Here is a 23,373-nt window from a genome sequence, read left to right as displayed (position 1 = left end):
TGGGTTAATTAAACCCGGCTCTGGATGATGGTAGCAATTCCTATAATTTCAGACGGCCTGTCTGGCGTGTGTGGCTTACTTTCATACGTCATAATGCCCATGGGGGACCAATCCCGCATTTTCCCAGACCTACGCTACAGACACGTACCCCAGCTACGTACAGGTCACAGACCACATGGGATGGATATGTCATTCTCGCAACTAAATTTTTTCCCTTTACATACTTCCGCGGCAAGGCTTTCACCGACATGCTCCGGGAAAGCAAGCTCGGTGAAAGGAGAAAGCACCCTTTGTCTGCCGCAATTTCTCGGATGGGTATTCGTTCGGTATGGCCGTAACTCCACAAAGCTTGCCGCTTTTGTTCTCGTGGCCACCGTCAATTCTACATCCGATATCCGCTCTTTGCCCCTTCGTATATACGGAGTGCTTTAGTCTCGGGTGCATCGTCAATAAGTCAACCTTAATAGGGTCGAATGGCCTTTGCGCCATATACCTAGGTCTTTAAGTTCAAGTCTAGGCGAAACAGCTAGATTTCAGAATCGCCCATGGCTTTTTTTCGGTCATCGGCATCTTCGCCATCTCGAAAACAGCCGTCTGCTTCAAATTTGCGCAAAGGCTCGACACAATGCACCGGCCTAGCCGATATTATCGCGCAGTTTCACCTTCATCATATGCGTTGTCTAGGTGCTCATCAAAAAAACTCGTAAATGAATCTGACGTACAAATCGCTCACTGCAAGGCAAGTAGTCGCGTGGGCAGTAATAACCTCCTAATATCAGGACTTACAATATGCATACAAATCTGGAACCTTACTAAGGTAATTTCGCCAATCAGGTTGACGACAAAAGGTAATCTTGAAAATCGGGATTCGTACGACTGGGGCGTGCCCGTCTGGAGAGTGCGTGATTGCGCTAATAGGCGTCCGCCTCGCCGTTTGCAGGCTTCTGGATTCAGGATAGCTAGGCCACATGGGGGCTAGTAGTACAGTAAGGATTCCGTATAATGACACTGGGAGGATCCGAGGATCGAGCCGCTCGTGTCGCTAAAATATTTTCCCATCTAGCGGCCCACGCTTTAACTCCTTGTCAGTGGTCCAATGGCTTTTATTCGGACATTATGTGGTTCCTCTCCCCAAGGAGCAATTTCTGGTTTGTTTACGGTCTGCCGAGGTGAGAATAGCTTGGCTCCTTAAGCCTATCTGCTACGGGGAGACCCTTTCCCAACATGTACCTGACTTCCGATATTTGACAATGCCCGTCGTGTCTCCGAGCAGCCGACAATCGCTCGCGCTCGCGTTGGCGCTGTGACGGCTTACGCAATAGAGGAAAAATCTAGCCTCGTAAAGCTCGTTTCGTCCACTGCTTTATGCGAGGCGCTACTTACGTCTCCTATTTCTCAACCCCTATTGGAGCCGCGCCTAGTCTGAATACGTACAATATCCATGTACATGCCTTATCATCCATATTGTACGAATCAGATGCCGCAAGAATTTCCCGTGACACATGGGATTCTACGAAGCAACAGACGCGTGAGGCGCTATGCGCTGTCGAAGCAAGGGTTTAATGCACGCAAGTTACTACGAAACCCGGCTACAAAAGCTTGGTTTACTCGCTGATGGAACATGAAACAATTCGATAATTGTTCTACGCGGTCAACATGCACTATCATGAATCATGAATATGCCTCACTCATTAACAACATACCTAGTCGCCGCTGGTTTTAATGAGTTTTTTTTTTCGTCTGTGCTTACTCGTGCTATCTGCGAGATTTACCTACACGGAACATTACATCCTAGACCCATTGGAAAAATTGCGACTACCTACAAAGGTTTCCCGGCCAATTGGTTCAGGTCTTTCGATTTTAGAAAGTTACATACAGGAGCTAAGATTGGTAGAGCGACGTTTCGAACTATTTATCGATGCGAGAAGGGTTCTAGTCCGTTTAACATAAATAGTGTATATCTAAAAGGTGGAGCCCTTGGCCTTGTTGTTAAGGAGATAGCTTTTTGCCACGCTGTCGAGCTAGTACATTTTGAGTGACCGCGTTTTCAACGAACGGTGTACGCGGGAAAACTCTAGAATTTGACCTCGACGCTACGGTTGACGATTCGCCTTAGCAAAGTCTAGCAAAGTCCATATCATCAAAGTCCATATACATGGAAACACAGTCAACACAGTCGAGGCCAGCGTAACAACGAAGAAAGCTTAATAGTATCCCCGATAATTAAAGCCCCCTTTCAGCCCAGTAGCCCTGAAGGCCATGGCAGATCTAATCGTTCTCGATTTCTCCGCAGCCAAGGTGATTGCTTCTTCCTAGCGTACGCCCGCCCCCCAAATTTTTGGGTATGGCACCTGGGCACGTACACGTACCAACGCTACCGTTGTACAATTATACATCCATGCGTGGAACCAAACTTCAAGCAATCGTGGCAGACATCTAACATGATCAAATGTATGTAGGCATACGAATACATATGTAAGTATGTACATACAAAAATACATACGTATTTTACCTAGCGTCCTGACAAGCCCAAATATCCATATCTACCATCTTCTCGAATACATAGGTAGGTATAACATACCTACAGCGTTCTATTTACGGTGCTATTATTCGATAGAGCAGACCTCATCAGACAATTTCTTCTTGGCACGTATATTTGCGCGTCATGCCAAGAGACGACAAAGATGCCATAAGCTACCCCTAAAGCCTTTTTTGGTCATCAGGAATTGCAATATTTTAAACAAGTCAGTTGGATCAGAAGCTTGGCTCCGTTAGTATTCACCATCAAGCATTCGCCATTCCTCTGCATTGCCAATATATCAGGTGTGTAAACTTGGCAGCCAAGATCATCGCACGACGATCTTCCTCTCCATCGGGGACTGGGGACTGCAGGCCCTTTTTCTATCATCGACGTTCTTGGCAAGCTTGCTCTATCGCAATTAAAGTAATGAATAGTTGCGCCGCGGTCGCAAAAAAATACGCAGAACACGTACATACAGCACCAAGCGCGAGTCGCGCAAATCGTGCAGGGCCAAGCGACGATAATAATAGAAGGTTTACGATATTAAAAAAGAAAAAGAAAAGAAGAAAAAACACACACACCGAAGGAGGTCAGAACTTAAAATAAACATGCCGCATAAATAGAAGATGGGAAGAATGCAAGAAACTACCAGGAGCCTCACTTCGAGGTGTGTTAGGCAAAAGCTGGGCAAGCTGGTCGAACTGGTTGGTCGATTCCATCAGCCTGTCGGCAGAAGTCAGCCATAACCGCGTGAAAAGCCAAGGCTTCCGTTCAACCCAAAAATGTCTCAAGAGCCGGAGACAAGTAAAGGAAGAAGGGCGGCCCATCCGATTCGCCGTTGGCCAATTTTAACTGGTAGGGGAATACATTACGGGCCGTCTCGGGCTCGGCAGGGGCACAATTCGGTTCTTTACCTACATTGTAGTAGTGTATGTATCCAGGCACTACTATGTAATTAGTGTATGTATCTACCCCCAGGATCCCAGAATTGGCCCGTGTCTTTTTAGACCGCGTGCAACTAGCGTGTGTTCATCCCTCGTTTCCTCCACCACCACCCACACACACCCCAACCTCCAGAACCATGGGGTTTCGTAGTGTAGTTAGTGTATGTATGGTATGGGAACTTTGCACGCACTTTGCCCATGCACGGCTCGGTGTAACAACGACCACCGCTACGATTTCGTTGCGCACCCAGCGGTCTTCGTCAGCGGATAAGGCGCTGTGGGACAGTCTTTTTGCGACGAAGCGAAGTGGGCCACCACCCGTAACGGCGGCGGTGATGATGATGCGCGGTTGCGGTAAGTTTTGTTGCTTGACCGCCAATGTCTCCTTATGACGTATGCGTCTGGCGTAGCGTTAGGTAGTGTATAAGCCGAAATACAATACAACTTTTGCACTGCTACACCTCCTTTACTAAACGCGGGAAACTTGTCGCGTAGCGGCGGCACATATGTACTATGTAGAAGGTTTGACAATGTCACTTTATTTTTATTTTTTTCCTTGGCCCTACGACGTATGGATGCAACGCGACGGTACCAGATGATGGGTTGGTAGGGAGGTAAGCAATAACGACTCGCATATTCGATACCCAATGCGATGTCACTAATATACCGGCCCGTCGCCCCCACTGAAGGCTTCTATGCAGTGCTTTTGGATGCATGTAACAACGTGAGCCCAAAGATGAATGAGTCCGGTATAATAATGGACCGACGTGTAACTTCATGAGACCAGACTGTGTTATTTGACTTGTTTGATGTTTGTTCCATGGGCTTCGTATTTCTATTAGTTAGCTAGTATCAGATAATATAACTACGCCCAAGCGTCAGGATGTCCAGTAGAATATCTAGTCGGAAGTATCAGTACACTCAATATTCTTAACGTACAACTTCGAGCACTGTAGTGTTAATGAACACTGCATGGCATTTCTAAAAGGGAGGCATGGGTCTAGACCGGAATAATAATTCTCAACCGCAGTCAATAAACGCCTACCCCAAACTCAATAGCCCCTTTTGGCGTATACTGAGACATGCACTTGATAAGTGGAAGTGATTCGTACATTCTTCTGATAATACCAAGATTACATGTTCCTCTCGTCAAGCCAATGGCCGTGAAACCACCGACTTGGCAGATTGAGGTAAGGAATGGGTTCAGAGTTGAGATCGGTGCTTGAGTCTCCTTGATGCTTCACGCCAAGGTCGCAAGGACGGTGGTAAGTTCCATTCCCATCTTTGACATGTGGTGGTCATGAGTTATCTGCTACTGGTCATATTGATATTGATATTGATCTACGTAATGGTCGAAACCTTCTACGGTAGCTACCTATCAACACATTGCCTATACCAAATTATATGAAGAACAATAATTTAGTAGTTAGGGAAACCCAATACTAACTTGCAGAAAATTCACTGCCTCAGAGCGAGAAAAAGATCTACTATCGCTCGTATCTGCTAGCGGGATGCCGGTAGGAGATGCCCAAAATCAGCGCAGTAAAACTCCAGAGCTTATTACTGGGACTCACAATCATATCAACACTACGACAGATATCATAAGCATAGCTGTGAGTACCAGGGTTCGAAAGAACCTTACGCAAGGTTTACTGTCATGGCCCCTAACACGTAATTTACATCCGGTAAATCCTGTATGAAAACGACATCGGTGCTCTGCTATACCATTACACCCTGTTGAGATAGATATAAGGCCTCGGATAAGTCTACTCACTTAGATGCCTAGGAACAAAGTCTCGAGTAAATACTTAATATCTATAGGATTGGCTATTGCATACGAGCATAGACATATATTTTATTTATAACTAAATTTATAGATAATCTGGCTGGACTGGTTGCATTACCCGGAAGTTACCCTTACCAACCTCTTGTCTTTTAATATATTTCTTACCGTTTTATTTAAACTCCATCAAGTGCTATTTAAAGAGGTCTGGCATTTACGTATATACATAGCTCGAATAAAACATTAAAAATAAATTCATCAAATCATTACCCTGTCAACTAGGTAGAGAAAACAATATACGATATTACAAGACACTCTCTCCCTTCAGCTCAGCTTCCATCATCTGTAAAGCCTCGTCTCGGTGTTCCTCCATATCGATGTCGATGATGAAGTCTCACTTTAATATAAATTACCCAAACTTCTTCGGGGCCAGTCCAGTTTCCTCACTCCTTCCCATTAGCATATCACCCGTGACCCGGCCGGACTCGACGACCCGCTGTGTACGGGGGCGGCGAACTCGATCGTATACTTTCAAGGCCGTAAGGGCCTCGGTACATAGGTGTCTGAGCACGCCCGAGTAAGGTAGAGAGGATGAGGCTGTCTTCGATGGACATGCCACCGCCAGACCCTTGCCACGGTGTTGTTGAATGGAGAGCATCGCCAGTAACGCACATTGGACCCGAAACGTAAGTCGGTGCTTTTGGGTGTTCTCAGAGGTATAAGGCTTTATGTTTCGGGTTGGTTGCAAAGCAGCTGCAGGCTTGTTAACATCTTCACCCTGCTAAATATACGTTGCCTCAATGAGCCCAAGGGTTGGTTATCTTACCTCATCCACGGCCTTATTAAGGGGAGATGGGTACTCTTGGAATAACTGTTTAATCTCGTCGACGCCCGCAGTGCGCTGCCAGCGGTCCAACGACTCGGATTACTTTCCGAGTCATTAGATGCGATAGCAAATTGCACCAACTCGCCGTCGCTTAGAATGTTGTGCATTAAGAAAGTGTTTTGACCGACCCAGCCATATTCGCGGGCATTCTCCATGTCTACGAGCTCTTTACCCAAGATCGCCCGAGCCTTGTCGAACGGTTGAAGAGTCATAAGGAACCAACTACCGCTGCTACGAGGAACTGCCGCGGCATTGTTTTCTCCAAAGATGAACTTTCGAACCGCGCTGTGGATGCCATCGGCATCAATGAGGATGTCGCATTCATGTGTAGTTCCGTCGGTGAAATGACATGTAAGTGAACCGTCCTGGTCGGCTCCCTCGAGCTTCTTCGAGGCATGCATTCGATTCTGTGGAATACCAGCAAGAATTTCCTTTAGAAAGGCTGCTCGGTGGACGATGCTCGTAAGACGCTTTCCTTGATCGGTTTCGTTAGTCTCATCAGCAACGTTCCCTGCTCCTTCGCCTCGAGCCAGCATCAATCGGACGCTCCGCATCGGTACAGCACCGGTTCGCTCGAGACATTGCGCGGCTGAGAGGCCGATAAGTTCGAGAGCAGATTGCGCGTTCCGGGCGAGCCCGAAAGCCATGCCGGCTTCTTTGAGGATTCAGTGGCTGCGTCACTAAATAGCTAAAGTACAAAGTTGAAAACAGCTACTCCACCTATCCAGTGATATATTAAATAGCCGTTCAGGAAGAGCCATCCCAATTATCCAACTACAACATAAGGAAGGGGATAATGTATATGAGTCAAGACGGTCTCCTGTGTTTCCAGTCATTTGCTCTTCAGCTATCAAGCTAAGCTTGCTTATAAGCGACTCCTGAGAATCACCTTAGAAGAATAGTACCCTGAAATCCTTCTTGACGAACTTGTCAGGGTATAAGTAGGTTAGGGATAGTTACAGGGTATACCCATTATATAAGGGGCGCGCAACGCTCTTATAAGAGGGTAGAAGACAAGCGATCAATAGTTCAATCTATCGATCCTGACATTTACGCCATATATAGCATCAATCAATGGTACAATATCTGACAGAATTAATCACCTTATTTTTACCTTAAAATCAACATCCCTTAAGGATATATCCTTTCTATAGAGTAAGGACTAATAGGGGTAATAAAAGGCTTTTCACGGCGGAGCGAATGCGTTGGAAGACATTGGAGCTAGCCAAAGGGCAGGCATCATATTACCACCTGAGTAAATAAGATAGGTTTCAACTCACAATGAGATTATGGGATGGTTCGTGCTCCGGAGGATTTGTAGTTCAGCTACAAGCAGTTGCTTCACTTTGTCAATATTGTAACAACAATGGGACCACGGGTCGAGGAGATACATCAACTCGAAGCTTTGTACCGTTTACTGTACGTGACCCGACATATGTGACTCTTATATCGACGCCAAAGCCTCAGGAGGCTACGTCTTTTAGGATGCCTACAGCGCTATCAAACGGAAGTAGACTCGGCCCGTATGCTCGAAGCCCAGATCACCTCCGTTACATCGGTACACGATTCAGAACCATCTTAAATCAGCAAACGGCTTCTAACGATAGGCTTGGTTAAACAATATATCTAATGGGAAATGGCTATCATGATCATATCCTGAACCCACCCGAGCGCGCCGAATTATTATCAGTCTTGCTTGGAAGCCGATCCGTTGCCTCGGTGGAGTAAATTTCCCAATCAGTTGTAACCTGTATATGATCACGGTTCTCTACGGCATATGCCCCTCGATTACCTTATCGACTACGTTAATACAGATACAACACAACAAAGAGAGGCCTAGAATATAGGAAATTCACTCACCGCTTACGTTCACGAGTGGATACTCGGGCTCAGGTAATATCTCAAAGTGGCGGTCGCTACTCTTCGAACTGGCTAGTTTTTTAATGGTGGTAGAGAGGAAAGACGACTTGGAGATTTTGCGCAGAGCCGGGGGGATGATGGGCATGCTTGCATTGATGATGCCAAGTAAGGGGACGATGGCAGAGAAGAGGGCGATCTGCGAGATACTATATGTGCGGTCAAGAGGGTCCATCTCGAGCATATACTTGATGCGAACGGCGGTTATGGAGATGATACTGGCCGTGTAGCAACTATTAGCATAGCTTTGAATAGTCAGGGGAAAGGAAAGATGGCTTACACAAAGCCAAGCCCAAACACGAAGGTCAAGGCGATTTTTTTAGATGTCGCCATTTGGAGACGCCATAGAATCGGCATAGGGAGTAAGATGATGATTACGTCTATGCCTAGGTCAGACGTTGCACACGCAGTGTACATCTTGTTGTTATCTCCGCAGTGGCCTGGTGTATTCGGATACCATAGTTTGTTAGGCGGAATACAGAACAAGGCGGTGCCGAAGAAAGCGCCGAACCAGAAGGCGACGCAGAGCCCTATGCCTGCGTAGACGGCCCGTTTGAATATTGGTTGGCGGAACACCTGGAGGTAGAAATGCAGGATGGAGAGCTTTACTAGAGTGACGAGGGTCACCCAAAAGCAGTCCATGATGTAGAGGAGCTTTGACAGTTAGCAACGGACTACTTTTACGTTGGGAGCGTAAGATCGTACCAAGGAAAAGAGAGCAACCAATTCCTCACCCCCGACTTCTTCTACGACACCAATGTGGAACCCCATTCCACATTTCACGACAAGAGTTACTGCACACGAGTTCGAGTTAGTAGATGTGTCTTCTAGTTTACTTCTCAAGTTGGAAGCCCCGTCTCTGCTGTTACTGCTCTGGAAACATGATGACGCAGCGACATGGCTCGAGATCTAAGGTCATATGAAGAACGAAAAGCATATATATGTATACCTTCGATCCCATATCGCGTAGTCATGATTAGCTACCGCAGTTTCAGCGTTAGCAGTTCGAATACCTAGGTATTAATAAGATGGGCTAACGGGATCGCAAACGTACCATAGCAAAGAGAATCAACCAGTCGTTCAGTTGCAGTTGCGCCCTCTGTATCCGTCTTGACCATAGCCTTAGCCCTAGCGAAACGAAACCTAGGAAGAGGAGGATAGTTTCGACCACGACATCCGTTATACCAGGCCCGTTCTGTGGAAAATAGCCTATCAAAGTAGCCGAGGTCGACGGGGGCATCGCCATGGCATTTTATAATATGTCTAGTTAATGAGAAGCCTTAAAACGAACAATTTTCTGGCTACGAAGAGAGGTAGGTAGTACGGTCATTGACCAAGCAGAATAATACCAAACTATCCTATCTTCATAACCAGCCGCAAGCAAGCAAAATGCCCTAGGTTAGGTAAAAGCTACCTTAAACGCAAAAGCAGGCGTATATACATATACCCGGTTCGACGCAAGGCGAAGGGACGCCAATGAAATAATATCTATCTATTATCGCTAGTATGGAAAGAAAAACGAGTTAAGCCTCATGCTCCTGGTCTATCTATGATGGACACACAGCGATGTTCATGATATCTTGAGACACCCAACACGCTACCTAACTGGTGAATCTGGAAATTGCGCCGAGGGGGCGGGGAGTATTTTGGAGAACATGTAAGGCTTGTGCTTCCACAGAAACAAGCCAACTTCGACCGTGAGTCGTCGGAGCACCAAGTCTGACCACCCACTGGGTTGGAAGCCGATCGCTGAGACATGCATTTTCTTAATTTTCAAATATTCATTTAGGAATACCGCTCGGTGGGCTACACGCATCTGAGGGAATATAAAGGTCCTACATCTGACTACGTAAGTCTGACCAGTCAAATGCTGCTGGGAATTATTGATTTTTTTTTTTCGTGTTACGGTTATGTCGAAAATCTTACCGCTTACGGGTTTCACAGCAGCCAAAAGACTTCGATCTCTCGGCCCCCACGTCTGACAAAAAGTAGTGATCTGATAGTTAGAATGTGAAGGGGCGAACATTTTACCTAGGTACTACGTAAACGGGCGGTATATTTCGAATCTTACGTGCAGTCTTATTAGGGATGCCGGTACTTGTTGTATCCATGGATCTAGTGGGCATAATTTGTTACATAGGCAGGGAGTAGATGATTCGCAGGTTGATGGTTACCTTTACATACTTAGGTGGATAACCCTTAAGATAGGATTGGTGTCCGCTATGGATAGCTGGAGAGTTAGGAGCGTGGAGAAAGATCTGGAAGGGGATCTGGGCTTTGCATCTATAGGTGATCTCGGTGTAACCGAGCTACTATGGTATGTATCCTACTTCTTAGGTTATGTGAACACTATGCTACGTGGAGAGAGAGAATCATGTTATTAGTAGAATTCAGCGGTTTATGATAACCTATGCTACTTTTAACTACTATACAGTAATCTACGAACGTTAGACATCGTTTATCTATTTACTGAAACGTAAAAGCTGTCAAAGGTTCATGAAAAGAACTATTTGAGGAGGTAATGAGATTCCCTAGAATTTAATGTGACAAGCCCCTTGGAAACGCATCATTTGTAAACCTCGGGATTTCAAGTTGAAACCACGCACCTAAGCGATAGGCGCGTAGAAGCTGAACTTACGATCAGGATCGTACTTGTTTTTGAGGTCAAGCAACTTCTTCTGACGCCACTCCTCGTGTCCGTACATTTGCTCCTTTGTTTCGGTTCCAAAAGCATAGTTGACATATGTGTGCATCTCCTTTCGGCCGGTGGCTTTGTGGAGGATCTGACGGAGGTCTTCGCCTAGCTTGGCTGCCTTTTTCTTGAGCTCTTCTCCCTCTGGCGGGTAGATGATGAGCGGGGCGAATAACAGGTTATCACCCCGGTAGGAAACGGCTGTTGATTCTTGAGGAACGGCTTTTACCGCTTGCAAGGAATAGCCTTCGAAGAGGAAAAGAGAACCGTTGAGCGCCGGGGTCTCGTGGGTGGCTGAGGAGAACAGGTCGTATACCTGCCGCTGGGCCTGGATGTCATAGGTTTCGACGTCGATGGGGAAACGGGTGTTAACGAGACCAACTTTTTGACATGGTGGATCCGCATTGCCGTTGCCCGTCCATGCTGCGAGGTCGAGGTATGTTCCCGCAGAACTGGTCGTAGCGACTGGCCCCAGCTCAACGAAGGGGTTCGTCAAGTCCGAATCAACCACTTGTACTCCTCCTTGGAGAATGTAGAAGAGAACGACGGTCTAAACTGAGTATGAGAATCTGAAGGTTATTCATATGCGTATCAGAACGGACTCACGTTGTCTGGGTCTACATCGGGAAGATTGATGTAGTACGAATAGTTGATGACTTCTTTGGGTTGTGTGCCATTTTTCAGAAGATGGTTCTTGGTGGTTTCATAGAGCTCCTCAATCTTGTCGCCCGTAAAAGTAAAGACTACGTATGCCCAATTGGGGCTCTCGACGTCGTAGATCTTCGAGGTCACAGAGGTAACAATACCAAAGTTATGGCCGGCGCCCTTCATAGCCCACCAAAGGTCGGAAGTTTCGTCAATTGTTCGGAGACTTCCGTCGGCTAGGACTATGTTCATTGAAAGAAACTGGTCCGCAACAAGTCCGTAACGTCCCTGGTGGAAACCATGGCCACCGCCCAGCCCGGGCCCGAGGATACTGGTGCATTCACATGCTCCGGTTGCTACGTTGGCAAGATTAACGATCCACGACGATGTAAATAATCAAGCTTAAGAACATTCACCTACATGTCTGCTTCCCTGCCGCCCATAAAGTGTCTGTTACTGTTTTAGATAGGGTACCGCCTCCGATCTTTGCCGTTTTTCCATCGCCTGCGATTTCGACGGCATTCAAGTCGTTCATCCAAATCTCAATACCCCCTCGCATCTTTCCTACGGTTATAATGGCACCATGGCCGCCATTAACCGGGAGATAGGGTATGTTTCTTTCATTGCCGTATTTAACCTGCATCATGATAAGCTTCACGATGCATTCTGAAAGGGCCTTTAACAGCGGTCGTATATAACACGATAGTGTATATATTATATAAATAAAAAGACTTCAAGCTCGGGAGAACCCTCCTATCTTGAAAAACATACCGTCTCGGCAACGTCGCTTTCGACACTGGGAACGACGACAACATCCACTCCGGGAGCATCCAATGTCGACCATCGCGTTGTTGCTTGGGCAAAAGCATCGGTTCCTGGCTTATATACTTTTGCACCTGGAGAAAGTCGCCCTGCAAGCTCTTCGACGTCGATTCCTCGATTACAAAGGCCCGCGAACAAGCTGTTGGCAGGAATGTTTCGACAGGTAGCAGATATTGCCCACGCTGCTATGGCTGCGACAACCTCCATTTTAACGTGTCGTTTTGGGCCGACGAACGTTGAGAAAGACGAAGCGACGAGAGAACTAGCCATGATTGTAAAAGTACAAATTAGCTTGATAGCATGGAGAAAGTAAAACAGGTACTTAAGCGTTAAAGTCAAAGAAAAATGGCGGGGATTTCGCATACGGTTATTTCGCCCTTGATCTAAAAGAAAAAGGGGCTTAACTAAAGGAACCTGTATCAATATCTCAGCTCGTCAGCTTAGAAAGCTAGCAGCTCCGTAGCCAAATCCGAGACGGAGATCATGAGATGAGAGGTGAGAAAGGTAATTAGTAGGATGATTACTAAATTATGTAAACAAGCTTAATAGTGAAAAGCTACCTGGTAGCTGAGCTATATGAAAGCAAGGGATATGGATAGCACTTGAGCCCTATGTAGAGACCTGCCCTCTTGCCATCATTTTCGTTATATTTGTGAAATAATGTGAGGTGACACTTGGACGACAGTACAGATAACCAGAGCCGCACCGTCAGCACTTATCTCATCATCTCATCACACCGAATAGCGCCTTCAAACCTACCTAGGTAAGGCTACGGAACTGACTGGTCATTTGTCGTTGGAATTAAGAGGTATGTAGGTCAGACGGAATTTGGAGGATGGGAAAAGTTGGCGGGGTGCCAAGTATCGTGCGCCACCCGGGTGCCTACTACCTAGTAGGTACCTTAGTACGTAGCCCTACGTTATGTACATATGTACCTAGCCTAACCTGAGGTAATAAGGTACCTACTCACAGGTAAGTAACCTCAGGTATACGTAAAGACCATAGCTATCATGTGTGTAAGTATAATAAGAGTATAATAATCGTGGTGTTGGGATTTGGCTAGTTACCGGTAAGTACGCTCGCAAAACGATCAAACATCCAATATCCCATCTTAAGCTATTCACAATGCAAATACTATCTTGTTGGGGAAGCATTGCCTTTGAGAAGGTCCGGCATATCCAGGAGACTGAACGTTACACCATAGCCACCTTATCAATCATCACTCTGTTTGTTCTCTGGGTCAGTGCGTCTAAGTATATCAGATTGATCATTCCGGAAGACCGGTATCCCCTCGTCTTCGACGCGCAAGAGCGCTTCCCTTTGTCCTTGATCTATAAGCCCCTGAACTGGTTCAAGAACGGGCCAAGGATTATCCACGATGCCTATGAAAAGGTGCGTAGGGTACATATATTTAGCAAGGAGAGAAAATCCCCTTACCAACCACATATTGAGATAGTTAATACTACTTTAGTATCCCGGTATCATCTACCGACTTCCGTCAACTGACCGACCTTCCATCGTCTTGCCTGCCAGGTTTTTAGACGAGATTAGCAATCTCCCTGATAGTATTGCTAGCAATTCACACGCAACAGCAGACGTAAGTTATTTCCTATGAGTGATGCTCACGGCTGTCTACTAAACAGTAACCAGTTCTTCGTGGGAGCATGGACGACTTTAGATACCGATGCCTTCAGCCATACTACTCTCGAGACGATCCGTACGCAGTACATCTCAAAGATCGGCCAGCAGGTCGGACCCGCGTCTGATGAGGCAGACTATGTCTTTGGGAGATACTTCTCTAGCTACGAGGGTATCCATATCTTCAATCACTGAGGGACTTACACTTACTGAGCCATAGATTGGACTCCAATCGCACCGCAGCCGAAAATTATGCGAATCGTCACGCAAACCATTGCGCGAACTATTGCAGGCACTGAAATCTGCCGCAAACCCGAATGGGTCGAGTCGGTGATCGGCTACGCACAGAATGTCTTTACGGCAGCTGTCTACCTAAAACTAGTACCTCGGGTGATGAGACCCCTGGTGGCCGTCTTTACGCCGTACATTTACCGCATTTATAGTTACCGTCGTAAGATACGAAAAATCATCTCCCCAGTCATCGAACAGCGCCTGTTCTGGCGCCACCAGCAGCCAGAATTCTGGGCAGCAAGGTTGAAGAGTGAAGAGATGAGCACGGTCGATTGGCTGGTGGAATACTCACCCCCTGACGAGGCCGTGCCGGAGATCATGGCCCATCGCTTGACGGGCGTGAGCTTTGGGGCATCTCACACCACTTCAAATCATATCACAAATTGCCTCTTCGAGTTGGCCGCCGACTTTGATCGGTGGGCTCCTCCGTTGCGAGAGGAGATCGATACTATCTTGGGACCTAACATGACGAACGTCACCAATGCCGACTTGTCCAAGATGTGGAAATTGGACAGTTTCATGAAAGAGGCCCAAAGGTTCCACCCGCCTGCAAAACGTGCGTGAGCCCATAACTTGATACATATATACATCCAGCCGCCATTATATTTGTTTTTATTGTAGTGCGGTGGCTAACAACACTCGGAAACAGTTTCTGTGAACCGTACGTTACTAGAGCCGTACGAGCTGTCCTCGGGAGATCATATTCCCAAAGGCAGTCATATTTCGCTTGCCGGCGTCCCCATGTCCATGTCGGAACAATATTTTGCGGATGCGACCACTTTTGACGGGTTTCGCTTCGAGCGTCTACGCCGTGACCACGGTAAAAAATATAGCGGACTACAATTCACATCCTCCTACGCAGGTAGTCTTCATTTTGGGCATGGGCGGCAGATGTGCCCAGGTAGGTTTATGGGGAGCTTGATCAGTAAGTTGCTGGTCATTAAGTTCTTACAGTGCTATGATTTGAAGCTGCGGGCGAAGGAGTCAAGGCCAGATAATATCATGTTCTTTGATATGGACTATCCAAACCCTGACTATGAGGTCTTGTTTCGGGATCGCAAGGTTGGTATCTCTTGTTAGGCAGCTTTATTTAGCTTGGTTTAGTTAAAGCCTAAAGGAGTGGTGCTATAGTAAAGGCTCGGAATAGCGATGATGGGGGTGTGTTAAGATCTGGGCATATATCGTCGATACGAATGTTAAGGAATATCTAGTATTTACTGGTAAGCACTTAACAATAGGTAAGGGGTTTTCAAAATAAAGTAGTCTAGAGTACATTGCTTATTCAAATTTGATTGGCTGGGCTTTTTGTATTATTCCTAGAATGGTATGTTTCGGGGCTTTCTAAAGTTTTGATTTGTTGATATAAGTGGAGCTTGTACTGTAGTTGACACTCGGGGACATAAAATAAGCTGGAAGGATATCGTTATTAAGTAGGTTAAGTACCTAACGTACCTGGCAGGTAACCAATATCGCGAACACGGGTCTTTATTATAAAGAGTTAGTAATTATACATTAATAGAAGGTACCTATAGATGTATTCAAGAATTTCTCCATAGATACCTGCGTTTCGTTTAATGCTGCAAACGTGTGTTGTGAGAACCTGCCGGTGAAAAGCTGTGCTAGTAAAAGGGGCTTATGATAGAGGGGGCAACAATATAGGTAAATGCCGTATCATGTGTTTCTTATTGGTGAATATTTTGTATATAATCAAGTACGCATCGCCTTCGAACGGTTTACGGGACGTATCTTCCTATATTTCTAAGTGGGAGCATCTTTATTGCGTTAGTTTCTACCTCTCTGGTCTATAGTACGATTCCACCAACATGGCGTCCTCTAGAGAAGAAGTAGGTTGAACTACTACATACACCTACATAATGTAAAATTAATGCGAGAATAGTCCCTGGTTTTGAACACAGCTCGCGAGGTGCTTAAAGAGGCCGAAAATCTGGTCCAATATCTCGAGAAGAAGAATCTCCCCGAGCCAAACTTTACCTCGAGCTCGCCTGCACACCCAGCTGACAATGAATACGATGACATTCGTATCCGCCTTACAGACGCAGCACAAGATCTTATACTTATTGCAAAGGGTCCCATGCAGTGGCTTCGTACGTTTATGTGTTCAATCCATGATCTAGGCGCGTGGCAGACAGCCCTACGGTTCAAATACTTCTCTATCGTGCCCCTCGACAAGCCCATGTCGGTCAAGGACATGGCCGTGGTAGCGAAGATGGATGAAGATCGCCTTGGACGTATTATGAAGTTCCTAGCTTCGCAGAGATGCTTTCAAGAAGTAGAAGAAGACGTCTACGAGCACACAGCCTTGTCTGCGTTCGTTGCGCAGAACAAGGACATCGAGGCGATAGTCGCTTTTCAGTAAGAGATCTGACCCCATCCTCAGGAGTAAATGGTACTAACCTACAACCACAAGAATTGACGAGATGTTCGAGGCGGCCTCTCTGACAGCTACATCGATCGAAAAGGCTCCGTATACCATTGATGCCGACCATAGTGCCTTCAGTCTTAGGTTCGGCATTTCTCCTTACCAGTGGTATACGGCGAATCCTGAACGTGGCACACGCTTTACATCAGCCATGGCCGGCCTTGCTCAAAGTAACAACTTCCATCATATATTGATCCTTCTGCATGCGAGTGATCCTCTTGCTGACATGTACGACAGTGAACCGAGACACAGCGGAGATAAGAGACAGCTTCCCTTGGGCGAGCCTCACTAACAAAACCGTCGTAGATGTGGGTGGGGGTAGCGGGCATGTAGCAATCTATTTGGCAACAGTGAGTTAATTTACGGCTTCAATCCTACTTCAACCCTATGCCCTATGTGTGTGACCGGGGCTAACTTGATTCTATCCTGCAGCAATTCGCCGACCTCGAGTTCATTGTGCAGGATGTGAACCCCGGCATGCTTTCCGAAGGTCCAAAGCGTCCGGAATTCGAATTGGTAGGGAATCGCGTCTCCTTCATGCAATACGACTTCTTCGAGCCGCAGCCCATCACCAATGCGGGGCTGTTTTTCTTGCGGCAAATCACGCACAACTACCCGGACGACGTCTGCGTCAGGATCCTGAAGGCCTTCGTTCCCGCCATGGAGAAGTGTGCGCCGGGCACGATTCTATTGATCAATGACATGGTGTTACCACCCGCAAACGCGAAACCCAAGGTCGAAGAGCACCATCTACGGCAGGTCGATATGGCTATGATGAACGGTTACGCCGCCAAGCAACGATCCTTGAAGGAATTTGCACATTTGCTGAAGCAGGCTGACGAACGGCTTAAGGTACGTGTAACGTGAGATGGTCAATTAATTTGGCACCCGCATCCGATACCTACCCTCGAAGCTGACTGTCATTTCATAGATTGTCGATCTCCATGGCAAGGGTGTTATGGGGCTTGTGGAAGTTCAACTGGTTCAGTAAATGTCGGCTGCGTACCAGAATCTCTAAGGTATAGGTAGTTGTTGGGTGCTCACATACGGGTAGTATTACATACAATATCTTTTACAGGACTATTGGTATCTATCTATCTACCTATATAGGAAGTAGGGTTGCAAATCGGAGTACCTAAAGACGCAGTCATTCCAATGTGTGTAGCCTTTCCTACTTCTCGTAACGGCGAGTCCTCAGGTCGATACGTACGACTATTGAGCAAGTTCGAGGTATAGCAAATATTTCTCTCCTATAAATCACTATGATAACTCGTCGTATACGTCAAAGAACTAGCACCAATAAACGTAGTTCCAAGTCTATATTGATTGCGTGAGCGCTATTAGAGTGTCTTCGTTAAAAAAAAAATGACGGACCCGGTAGTAATGGCTACGAGTACACAGCCGTATGGTCCACAATGCCCAGAGCCTATTGCCATCATTGGAATGGGTAAGCCGTGTCTCTGCCTCTGGGTTGCTCCTATATTCTAATCGAGTTTGTACTTACAGGCTGTCGGTGGCCTGGGGGAGTCCATAGTCCATCACAGTTATGGGACCTACTCAAAGAGAAGCAAGACGGATGGAAAGAATTCTCCTCTGACCGGATCAATCTCAACGGCTTTTACCATCCTAATGGCCAGAGACCCGGGAGTATGTCCACGATGGGCGGCCACCTACTTCAGGAAGACCCGCGGTTATTCGATCATTCCTTCTTCGGCATCACGGCTACGGAAGCCATGTCAATGGACCCCAGCCAGCGGAAGCTTCTTGAGGTTACTTATGAAGCTTTCGATAGTGCCGGTGTACCACTGGAAAAGCTCTCCGGATCACGGACTGGTGTTTTTGTGGGCAATTTTAACAATGACTACCTGTTAATGCAGCTTCGAGATCCCAATTTTACGCTACCATACGCCGTCACGGGAGGTGGCCCGGCGATCTTGAGTAATAGGATAAATTATGTTTTCAATCTTCAGGGGCCGAGGTGAGCATGTCACCGCGTTTCCCTAATAGCCGATGCCGAGTTCCTAATCACTTGATGACTCGGGGGAATACAGCTTGGTGGTCGATACAGCCTGCTCCGCATCGATGTATGCTCTTCACCTAGCAGTCTTGTCACTTCGAAACGGTGACTGCGATGCTGCTATTGTTGCAGGAGGAAACCTGATTTTGGGCCCTGATCACCAGATCCTAACTAGTAAATTAGGCGCCGCGTCGCCCACATCTCGTTGCCACACTTTCGATGCTAAAGCGGATGGGTATTCTAGAGCCGAAGGCTTTGGCGCCATCTACCTAAAGAGACTATCAAGCGCACTCGATGAAGGTAATCCAATTCGCGCCGTTGGTACGTAGAATCTAGAATTATTCGCAGCCTTTCCTTAAATGTCTCGGGGCTCTCTGTAGTAGAGGCCCTTGACTTAACCCTTAACAAGGACTTAGTGTCTATCTTTTAGCTACGTATAGAATATATAATTGACTCGGAGCTGCAGTGCGAGGCACGTCCTTTAATGCGAACGGGAAGACAGGAGGTATCTCGCACCCAAGCCCAGAAGGTCAAGAGGCCGTCATCAGGCAAGCCTACAAGAATGCCGGAGACTTGGATCCGAACTTGACAGGATACTTTGAATGTCATGGCACCGGGACACCGGTTGGCGACCCAATCGAAGTCGCTGCTTTGGGAAACGTGTTTGCGTCAGGGCGCGAAGACGAGCCATTGTTGATAGGATCGGTAGGTTATATATCTCTCTACCAGGTAGCTAAGGTAGTGGTAACATATGCCCTTTCTAACTATGTTTACGTAGGTTAAGCCGAATCTCGGACATAGTGAAGCTGCGAGCGCCATGGCGCAAATCATGAAAGGGGTACTGTCCTTAGAGCACAACGAGATCCCAGCAACAATTGGGATTGAGAAATTCAATCCGGAAATTGATTTTCGGAAGGCAAGAGTACGGGTTGTTACTGATATGACTCCATGGCCTCGTAATAAGCTCCGCCGAGTCAGTATCAACAGGTATGGCTCTTTGCTTATTACCATCCCTTTTCCTAGGATAACTAGGCTAATATTCTACCGGGAATAGTTTTGGTTACGGCGGTGCCAACGCACACTGTATACTAGATCATCCGAGCTTGGTCGTCCCCGGCTTCCGGCTGCACGGTCTTCCTTTGTTGCAACTCAAGGCTACTACAAATAATCACCGAAAGGACGAGACGTATGTTAATAATTCCAGCACAAATAATTCGACCAGCTCTGTAGGCTGGCCCCAGCCTGCCGAGCTCATCCAAACAGAACGAGCTGGAAGCCGGCCCTTCGTCCTATTACCGTTTTCTGCACATGACGACCAAGCTCTTGAAGCAAACGTAGTTGCAATATCAAAATGTGCCGAGAAATTCGACCTTGCAGACCTCCTTTATACTCTTGGATCTGGAAAGTCACGGTTCTCAAGGCGAGCGTTTACTGTTACGGACCCCGGAGGTCTTAAAGGGGGACTAGAATTCGGCTCTATGTCTTTTGGGAGGTCATCTGGGTCGCCGGTGGAACGTATCGGTTTGGTGTTTACTGGACAGGGCGCCCAATGGCCAGGAATGGGAGCAACTTTGATACACGAATACGCTGTTTTCAGGCAGACAATTCGCTATTTGGATGACGTCCTTGGTCACTTGCAGCGAAAGCCTACCTGGACGATTGAAGAAGTGCTCCTAGAACCAGCTACTACCAGTCGAATTCACGAACCTGAGTTCTCTCAGACCATATGTACTGCTTTGCAAATCGCATTGGTAGCCCTATTAGAGCAATGGGGAATTCGGCCGGTGGTCACAGTTGGTCATTCCTCAGGTAAGAAGATGGTCCCCCATGCTTGTGAAAGATCAGCTACTAAAAATGCCTCAGGGGAGATTGCTGCAGCATATGCCGCAGGACGTCTCCGGGCTAGCGAAGCCATCGTTCTCGCATATTCCCGTGGCCAAGTTGTGGCAAACAACGAACAAAAAGGCTTAATGATAGCGGTTGGGCTTGGTCCGACTCAGATTGCGACCTATTTATATGGCATTGAAACCGAAGTGACTATCGCTGCCGTCAATTCGCCGGAGAACACCACAGTCTCTGGTGATCCGGCTGCAATCAAAGAGTTGGCCAAACGGTTGAGCGCTGGCAGTATTTTCAACCGCATTTTGAAGACGGGCGATAATGCATATCACTCCTATCATATGCTGGGCCTGGGAGAGTCATACGAAGAGCTAGCCAACCAATGTCTTCGTGATATCGAACCAATAACGTTGGCTGAGCCGTCTATTCCTCATATTAGATGGATATCATCGGTAACGCCAGATGACAAGGTACTCTCTGTCTCGCCAAAGTACTGGCGGCAGAATCTCGAATCGCCGGTGCTATTTTCGCAAGCAGTCGAAATACTCGTACGGGACAATCTTGTAGACCTTCTGATTGAAATCGGACCTCACCCTGCTTTGAGCATGCTAGTGAAGCAAATTTATTTAGGGTATGGCAAAAGCACATCAACGGCCCCGGCTTGCTTGCCATCTCTTCGAAGAGGTGAGCACGATATCTCAAGTATGCTCCATCTCGTGGGATCCCTTTTCCTCCACAATGCTCCTATCGACATCGTGGCTGTGAATGCGACGGAAAAGGTTCTCCAAGGTAGGTTACACCTCCAGCACGGATACCCGTGCGTCGATATGCCCCGATACAACTTCACATATCCTAAGACACCACTGTACTTCGAAAATCGATACAGCAAGGAATTTAGATTACGGAAGCATCCCCGCCATGACCTACTTGGGGCCAGACAACCTGGGTGCTCAGGGGCTCACCCATCCTGGAGAAATGTGATTCGGAAGAAGGACATACCCTGGTTAGACGATCATAAGCTTACACCGCATACTGTCCTACCGGCGGCGGCTTATATATCGATGGCCATCGAGGCCGCCAGTCAGATCCATTTCGAGGAAGAAGATGCCCTTCCTATCAGATTTTTCAGACTTCGAAATATTATGATAAGCTCTGCGCTCCGTGTTTCTGACAATGAACTCGGTGTCGAAGTTGTCCTGGATATGGAAAAGGAAGCACTGGACAACTCGAATACTAAGTCGATGTGGCATAAATTCCGCATCAGCTCGATTGCCCCTGACAGCGATACCTGGTCTAACCACTGTTCGGGTACTATCATGGTAGAGACTAGAGACGCTATGATCGATTGTGACCAAAGGTTACAAGTAGACGCTCGCTCGAGATCGCTTGATATGAAGCGGTGGTATGAAAAATTCACAGAGGTCGGTCTTCTATATGGTCCGGCTTTCCAGGGGCTCTCCGGACTGAAAGCTTTCCCTGGTACCAATGCTGCTGCGGCCGATGTAGCTCTCAGCCCAGTGTCTAGCGCAGTCGACGGCGGAGAGTCATGGTACGCGATACATCCCGCAACTCTGGACACATGTATCCAGCTCGCCCTCATGTCATGCCATGCAGGCCAAGTCGAATGTATGCAAAAAGCATTCGTCCCTATAATGGCCGATAACATTGACATATGGATCCCAGAAACACATGAAGAACAAGGGTGTGGCGTAGCAAGCGGCCAGCTAGTTGGTCTTCGTAGCCTCTATGCGCAGGTACAACTCTACTCTAAATCCGGGCACCCGCTTCTCAATATAGGGGAACTGAAGTGTGTAATGTATGATGGAAGCTCCGACACGATGATTTCAAATATTCCGCGTGAGCCATATTGGAGGCCCGTTTCACGAGTCGATATTGATACACTGGTTAACGATTCCGCCAAGTTAATGTTTCCCCCCAAGAAAATCCCACCCGAAGAATTCGAGTCGTTGAACCAGTTTTGCTCATGCGTTTCCGACGGGTTGGAAGCACGGTCTAAGCTAGAAATCAAGACGACAGGAATACACAATCATGACTCCCCAGCTGCCCGGACCCAGACTTTGATCGAAAAGCTTGCTCTAAAGCTATACCATATTCCAGAAGTCAGGTGCATCAAGATGTTATATGATAACTGGGACGAAATAGCCCAGGGACATGCCAGCTATATTGGAATTCTCAGGCAAGGCAACCTATTGCAAGAATTATACGCAGCAGGCATCACAACTCTCGGAAGCTATATTCAACTTCAGCGTCTCGTCGATCTTCTGGCCCATAAAAATCCCAGGATGCGCATACTGGAGATTAGCACCGGGACGGGTGGTGCGGCAGCGTCTGTCCTACAGACTCTAAAATCCAATACGCCGTTCAAAAGATACCAAGACTACGTTGTTACAGGCCCCGATCTATCATATCTTGAATACGTACAAGCTAGTTTAAAAGGTCACAATGGAGTTTCGTGCCAGCTACTAGATATCCGAAAAGACCCTACCACCCAAGGGTTGGAGCCGCGTTCATTTGACCTAATCATTGCTTCTGGAGGCCTTGACCAAGTCCCCGACGCCGCTGAAGCATTGAAACATGTTCACGCTCTGTTAAAGTCCAAGGGAAAGCTAGCATTGATTGGTGTTACCCACCCACAACAAATCGTATCTATTCTTACCCACTCCTTAGGATGGAACAGAAATCAAGCCCGGATCAGCTACGGAGAAGACGAGTGGGATAGGCTTCTGCGTGAATGTGGTTTCTCGGGCGTTGATATTTCCCTTGATGATGTATGTGTGGCGGGGGCGGGGGGGGGGGGGGGGGGGGGGGGGGGGGGGGGGCGGGGGGGGGGGGGGGGGGGGGGGGGGGGGGGGGGGGGGGGGGGGGGGGGGGGGGGGGGGGGGGGGGGGGGGGGGGGGGGGGGGCGGGGGGGGGGTGC

The 23,373-nt window shown here is 47.4% G+C and overlaps 7 protein-coding genes across 7 annotated transcripts in view; 4 read left to right on the top strand and 3 right to left on the bottom strand.

The window, feature by feature from the left end:
• The first annotated feature begins 3,171 nt into the window (after nucleotides 1–3,171).
• F5Y00DRAFT_223372 (uncharacterized protein) lies at nucleotides 3,172–4,050 on the top strand. Its single transcript, XM_048005867.1, has one exon. The coding sequence runs from the start codon at nucleotides 3,603–3,605 to the stop codon at nucleotides 3,855–3,857; it is 255 nt and encodes an 84-aa protein (XP_047869639.1). The 5' UTR covers nucleotides 3,172–3,602; the 3' UTR covers nucleotides 3,858–4,050.
• A 1,607-nt stretch (nucleotides 4,051–5,657) lies between these two features.
• F5Y00DRAFT_257013 (salicylate hydroxylase) lies at nucleotides 5,658–6,781 on the bottom strand (the record flags this gene model as incomplete). Its single annotated transcript, XM_048010498.1, has 2 exons — nucleotides 5,658–6,001; nucleotides 6,121–6,781. The coding sequence occupies 2 exons, from the start codon at nucleotides 6,779–6,781 to the stop codon at nucleotides 5,658–5,660; spliced, it is 1,005 nt and encodes a 334-aa protein (XP_047869638.1).
• Nucleotides 6,782–7,783: 1,002 nt separating this feature from the next.
• F5Y00DRAFT_257012 (uncharacterized protein) lies at nucleotides 7,784–9,297 on the bottom strand (the record flags this gene model as incomplete). The annotated part of the gene is made up of 6 exons (XM_048010497.1): nucleotides 7,784–7,926; nucleotides 7,995–8,269; nucleotides 8,332–8,705; nucleotides 8,757–8,845; nucleotides 9,001–9,031; nucleotides 9,106–9,297. The coding sequence occupies 6 exons, from the start codon at nucleotides 9,295–9,297 to the stop codon at nucleotides 7,784–7,786; spliced, it is 1,104 nt and encodes a 367-aa protein (XP_047869637.1).
• A 1,147-nt stretch (nucleotides 9,298–10,444) lies between these two features.
• F5Y00DRAFT_223369 (FAD binding domain protein) lies at nucleotides 10,445–13,042 on the bottom strand. The gene is made up of 6 exons (XM_048005866.1): nucleotides 12,970–13,042; nucleotides 12,576–12,624; nucleotides 12,160–12,472; nucleotides 11,809–12,025; nucleotides 11,350–11,744; nucleotides 10,445–11,293 (listed from the first exon to the last, which is right to left on the bottom strand). Exons 3-6 carry the CDS (start codon nucleotides 12,415–12,417, stop codon nucleotides 10,658–10,660), a joined length of 1,506 nt encoding a protein of 501 aa, XP_047869636.1. The 5' UTR covers nucleotides 12,418–12,472; nucleotides 12,576–12,624; nucleotides 12,970–13,042; the 3' UTR covers nucleotides 10,445–10,657.
• A 293-nt stretch (nucleotides 13,043–13,335) lies between these two features.
• On the top strand, nucleotides 13,336–15,219 carry F5Y00DRAFT_257010 (putative cytochrome P450; the record flags this gene model as incomplete). The annotated part of the gene is made up of 5 exons (XM_048010496.1): nucleotides 13,336–13,602; nucleotides 13,682–13,807; nucleotides 13,861–14,020; nucleotides 14,069–14,695; nucleotides 14,789–15,219. 5 exons carry the CDS (start codon nucleotides 13,336–13,338, stop codon nucleotides 15,217–15,219), a joined length of 1,611 nt encoding a protein of 536 aa, XP_047869635.1.
• Nucleotides 15,220–15,962: 743 nt separating this feature from the next.
• On the top strand, nucleotides 15,963–17,570 carry F5Y00DRAFT_257009 (putative O-methyltransferase; the record flags this gene model as incomplete). The annotated part of the gene is made up of 6 exons (XM_048010495.1): nucleotides 15,963–15,983; nucleotides 16,037–16,512; nucleotides 16,568–16,749; nucleotides 16,817–16,929; nucleotides 17,012–17,431; nucleotides 17,511–17,570. 6 exons carry the CDS (start codon nucleotides 15,963–15,965, stop codon nucleotides 17,568–17,570), a joined length of 1,272 nt encoding a protein of 423 aa, XP_047869634.1.
• Nucleotides 17,571–17,944: 374 nt separating this feature from the next.
• The window catches only part of F5Y00DRAFT_269122 (putative polyketide synthase), a gene marked incomplete at its 5' end in the record, with an annotated part of 8,702 nt that continues 3,273 nt past the window's right edge, over nucleotides 17,945–23,373 (top strand). The window contains 7 exons of the mRNA XM_048012380.1: nucleotides 17,945–17,972; nucleotides 18,032–18,557; nucleotides 18,631–18,917; nucleotides 19,063–19,301; nucleotides 19,375–19,583; nucleotides 19,651–20,405; nucleotides 20,460–23,224. Of these exons, the coding sequence (XP_047869633.1) occupies nucleotides 17,945–17,972; nucleotides 18,032–18,557; nucleotides 18,631–18,917; nucleotides 19,063–19,301; nucleotides 19,375–19,583; nucleotides 19,651–20,405; nucleotides 20,460–23,224 (4,809 nt within the window). The remainder of the gene's footprint in view (nucleotides 17,973–18,031; nucleotides 18,558–18,630; nucleotides 18,918–19,062; nucleotides 19,302–19,374; nucleotides 19,584–19,650; nucleotides 20,406–20,459; nucleotides 23,225–23,373) is intronic.

This window comes from Daldinia vernicosa (genome assembly GCF_022497035.1).
Source record: "Daldinia vernicosa strain CBS 139.73 unplaced genomic scaffold F5Y00scaffold_2, whole genome shotgun sequence".
Lineage (NCBI taxonomy): Eukaryota > Fungi > Ascomycota > Sordariomycetes > Xylariales > Hypoxylaceae > Daldinia > Daldinia vernicosa.
The sequence above is the reverse complement of the archived record's forward strand: the minus strand, read 5'-3'. Positions and strand labels throughout refer to the sequence as shown.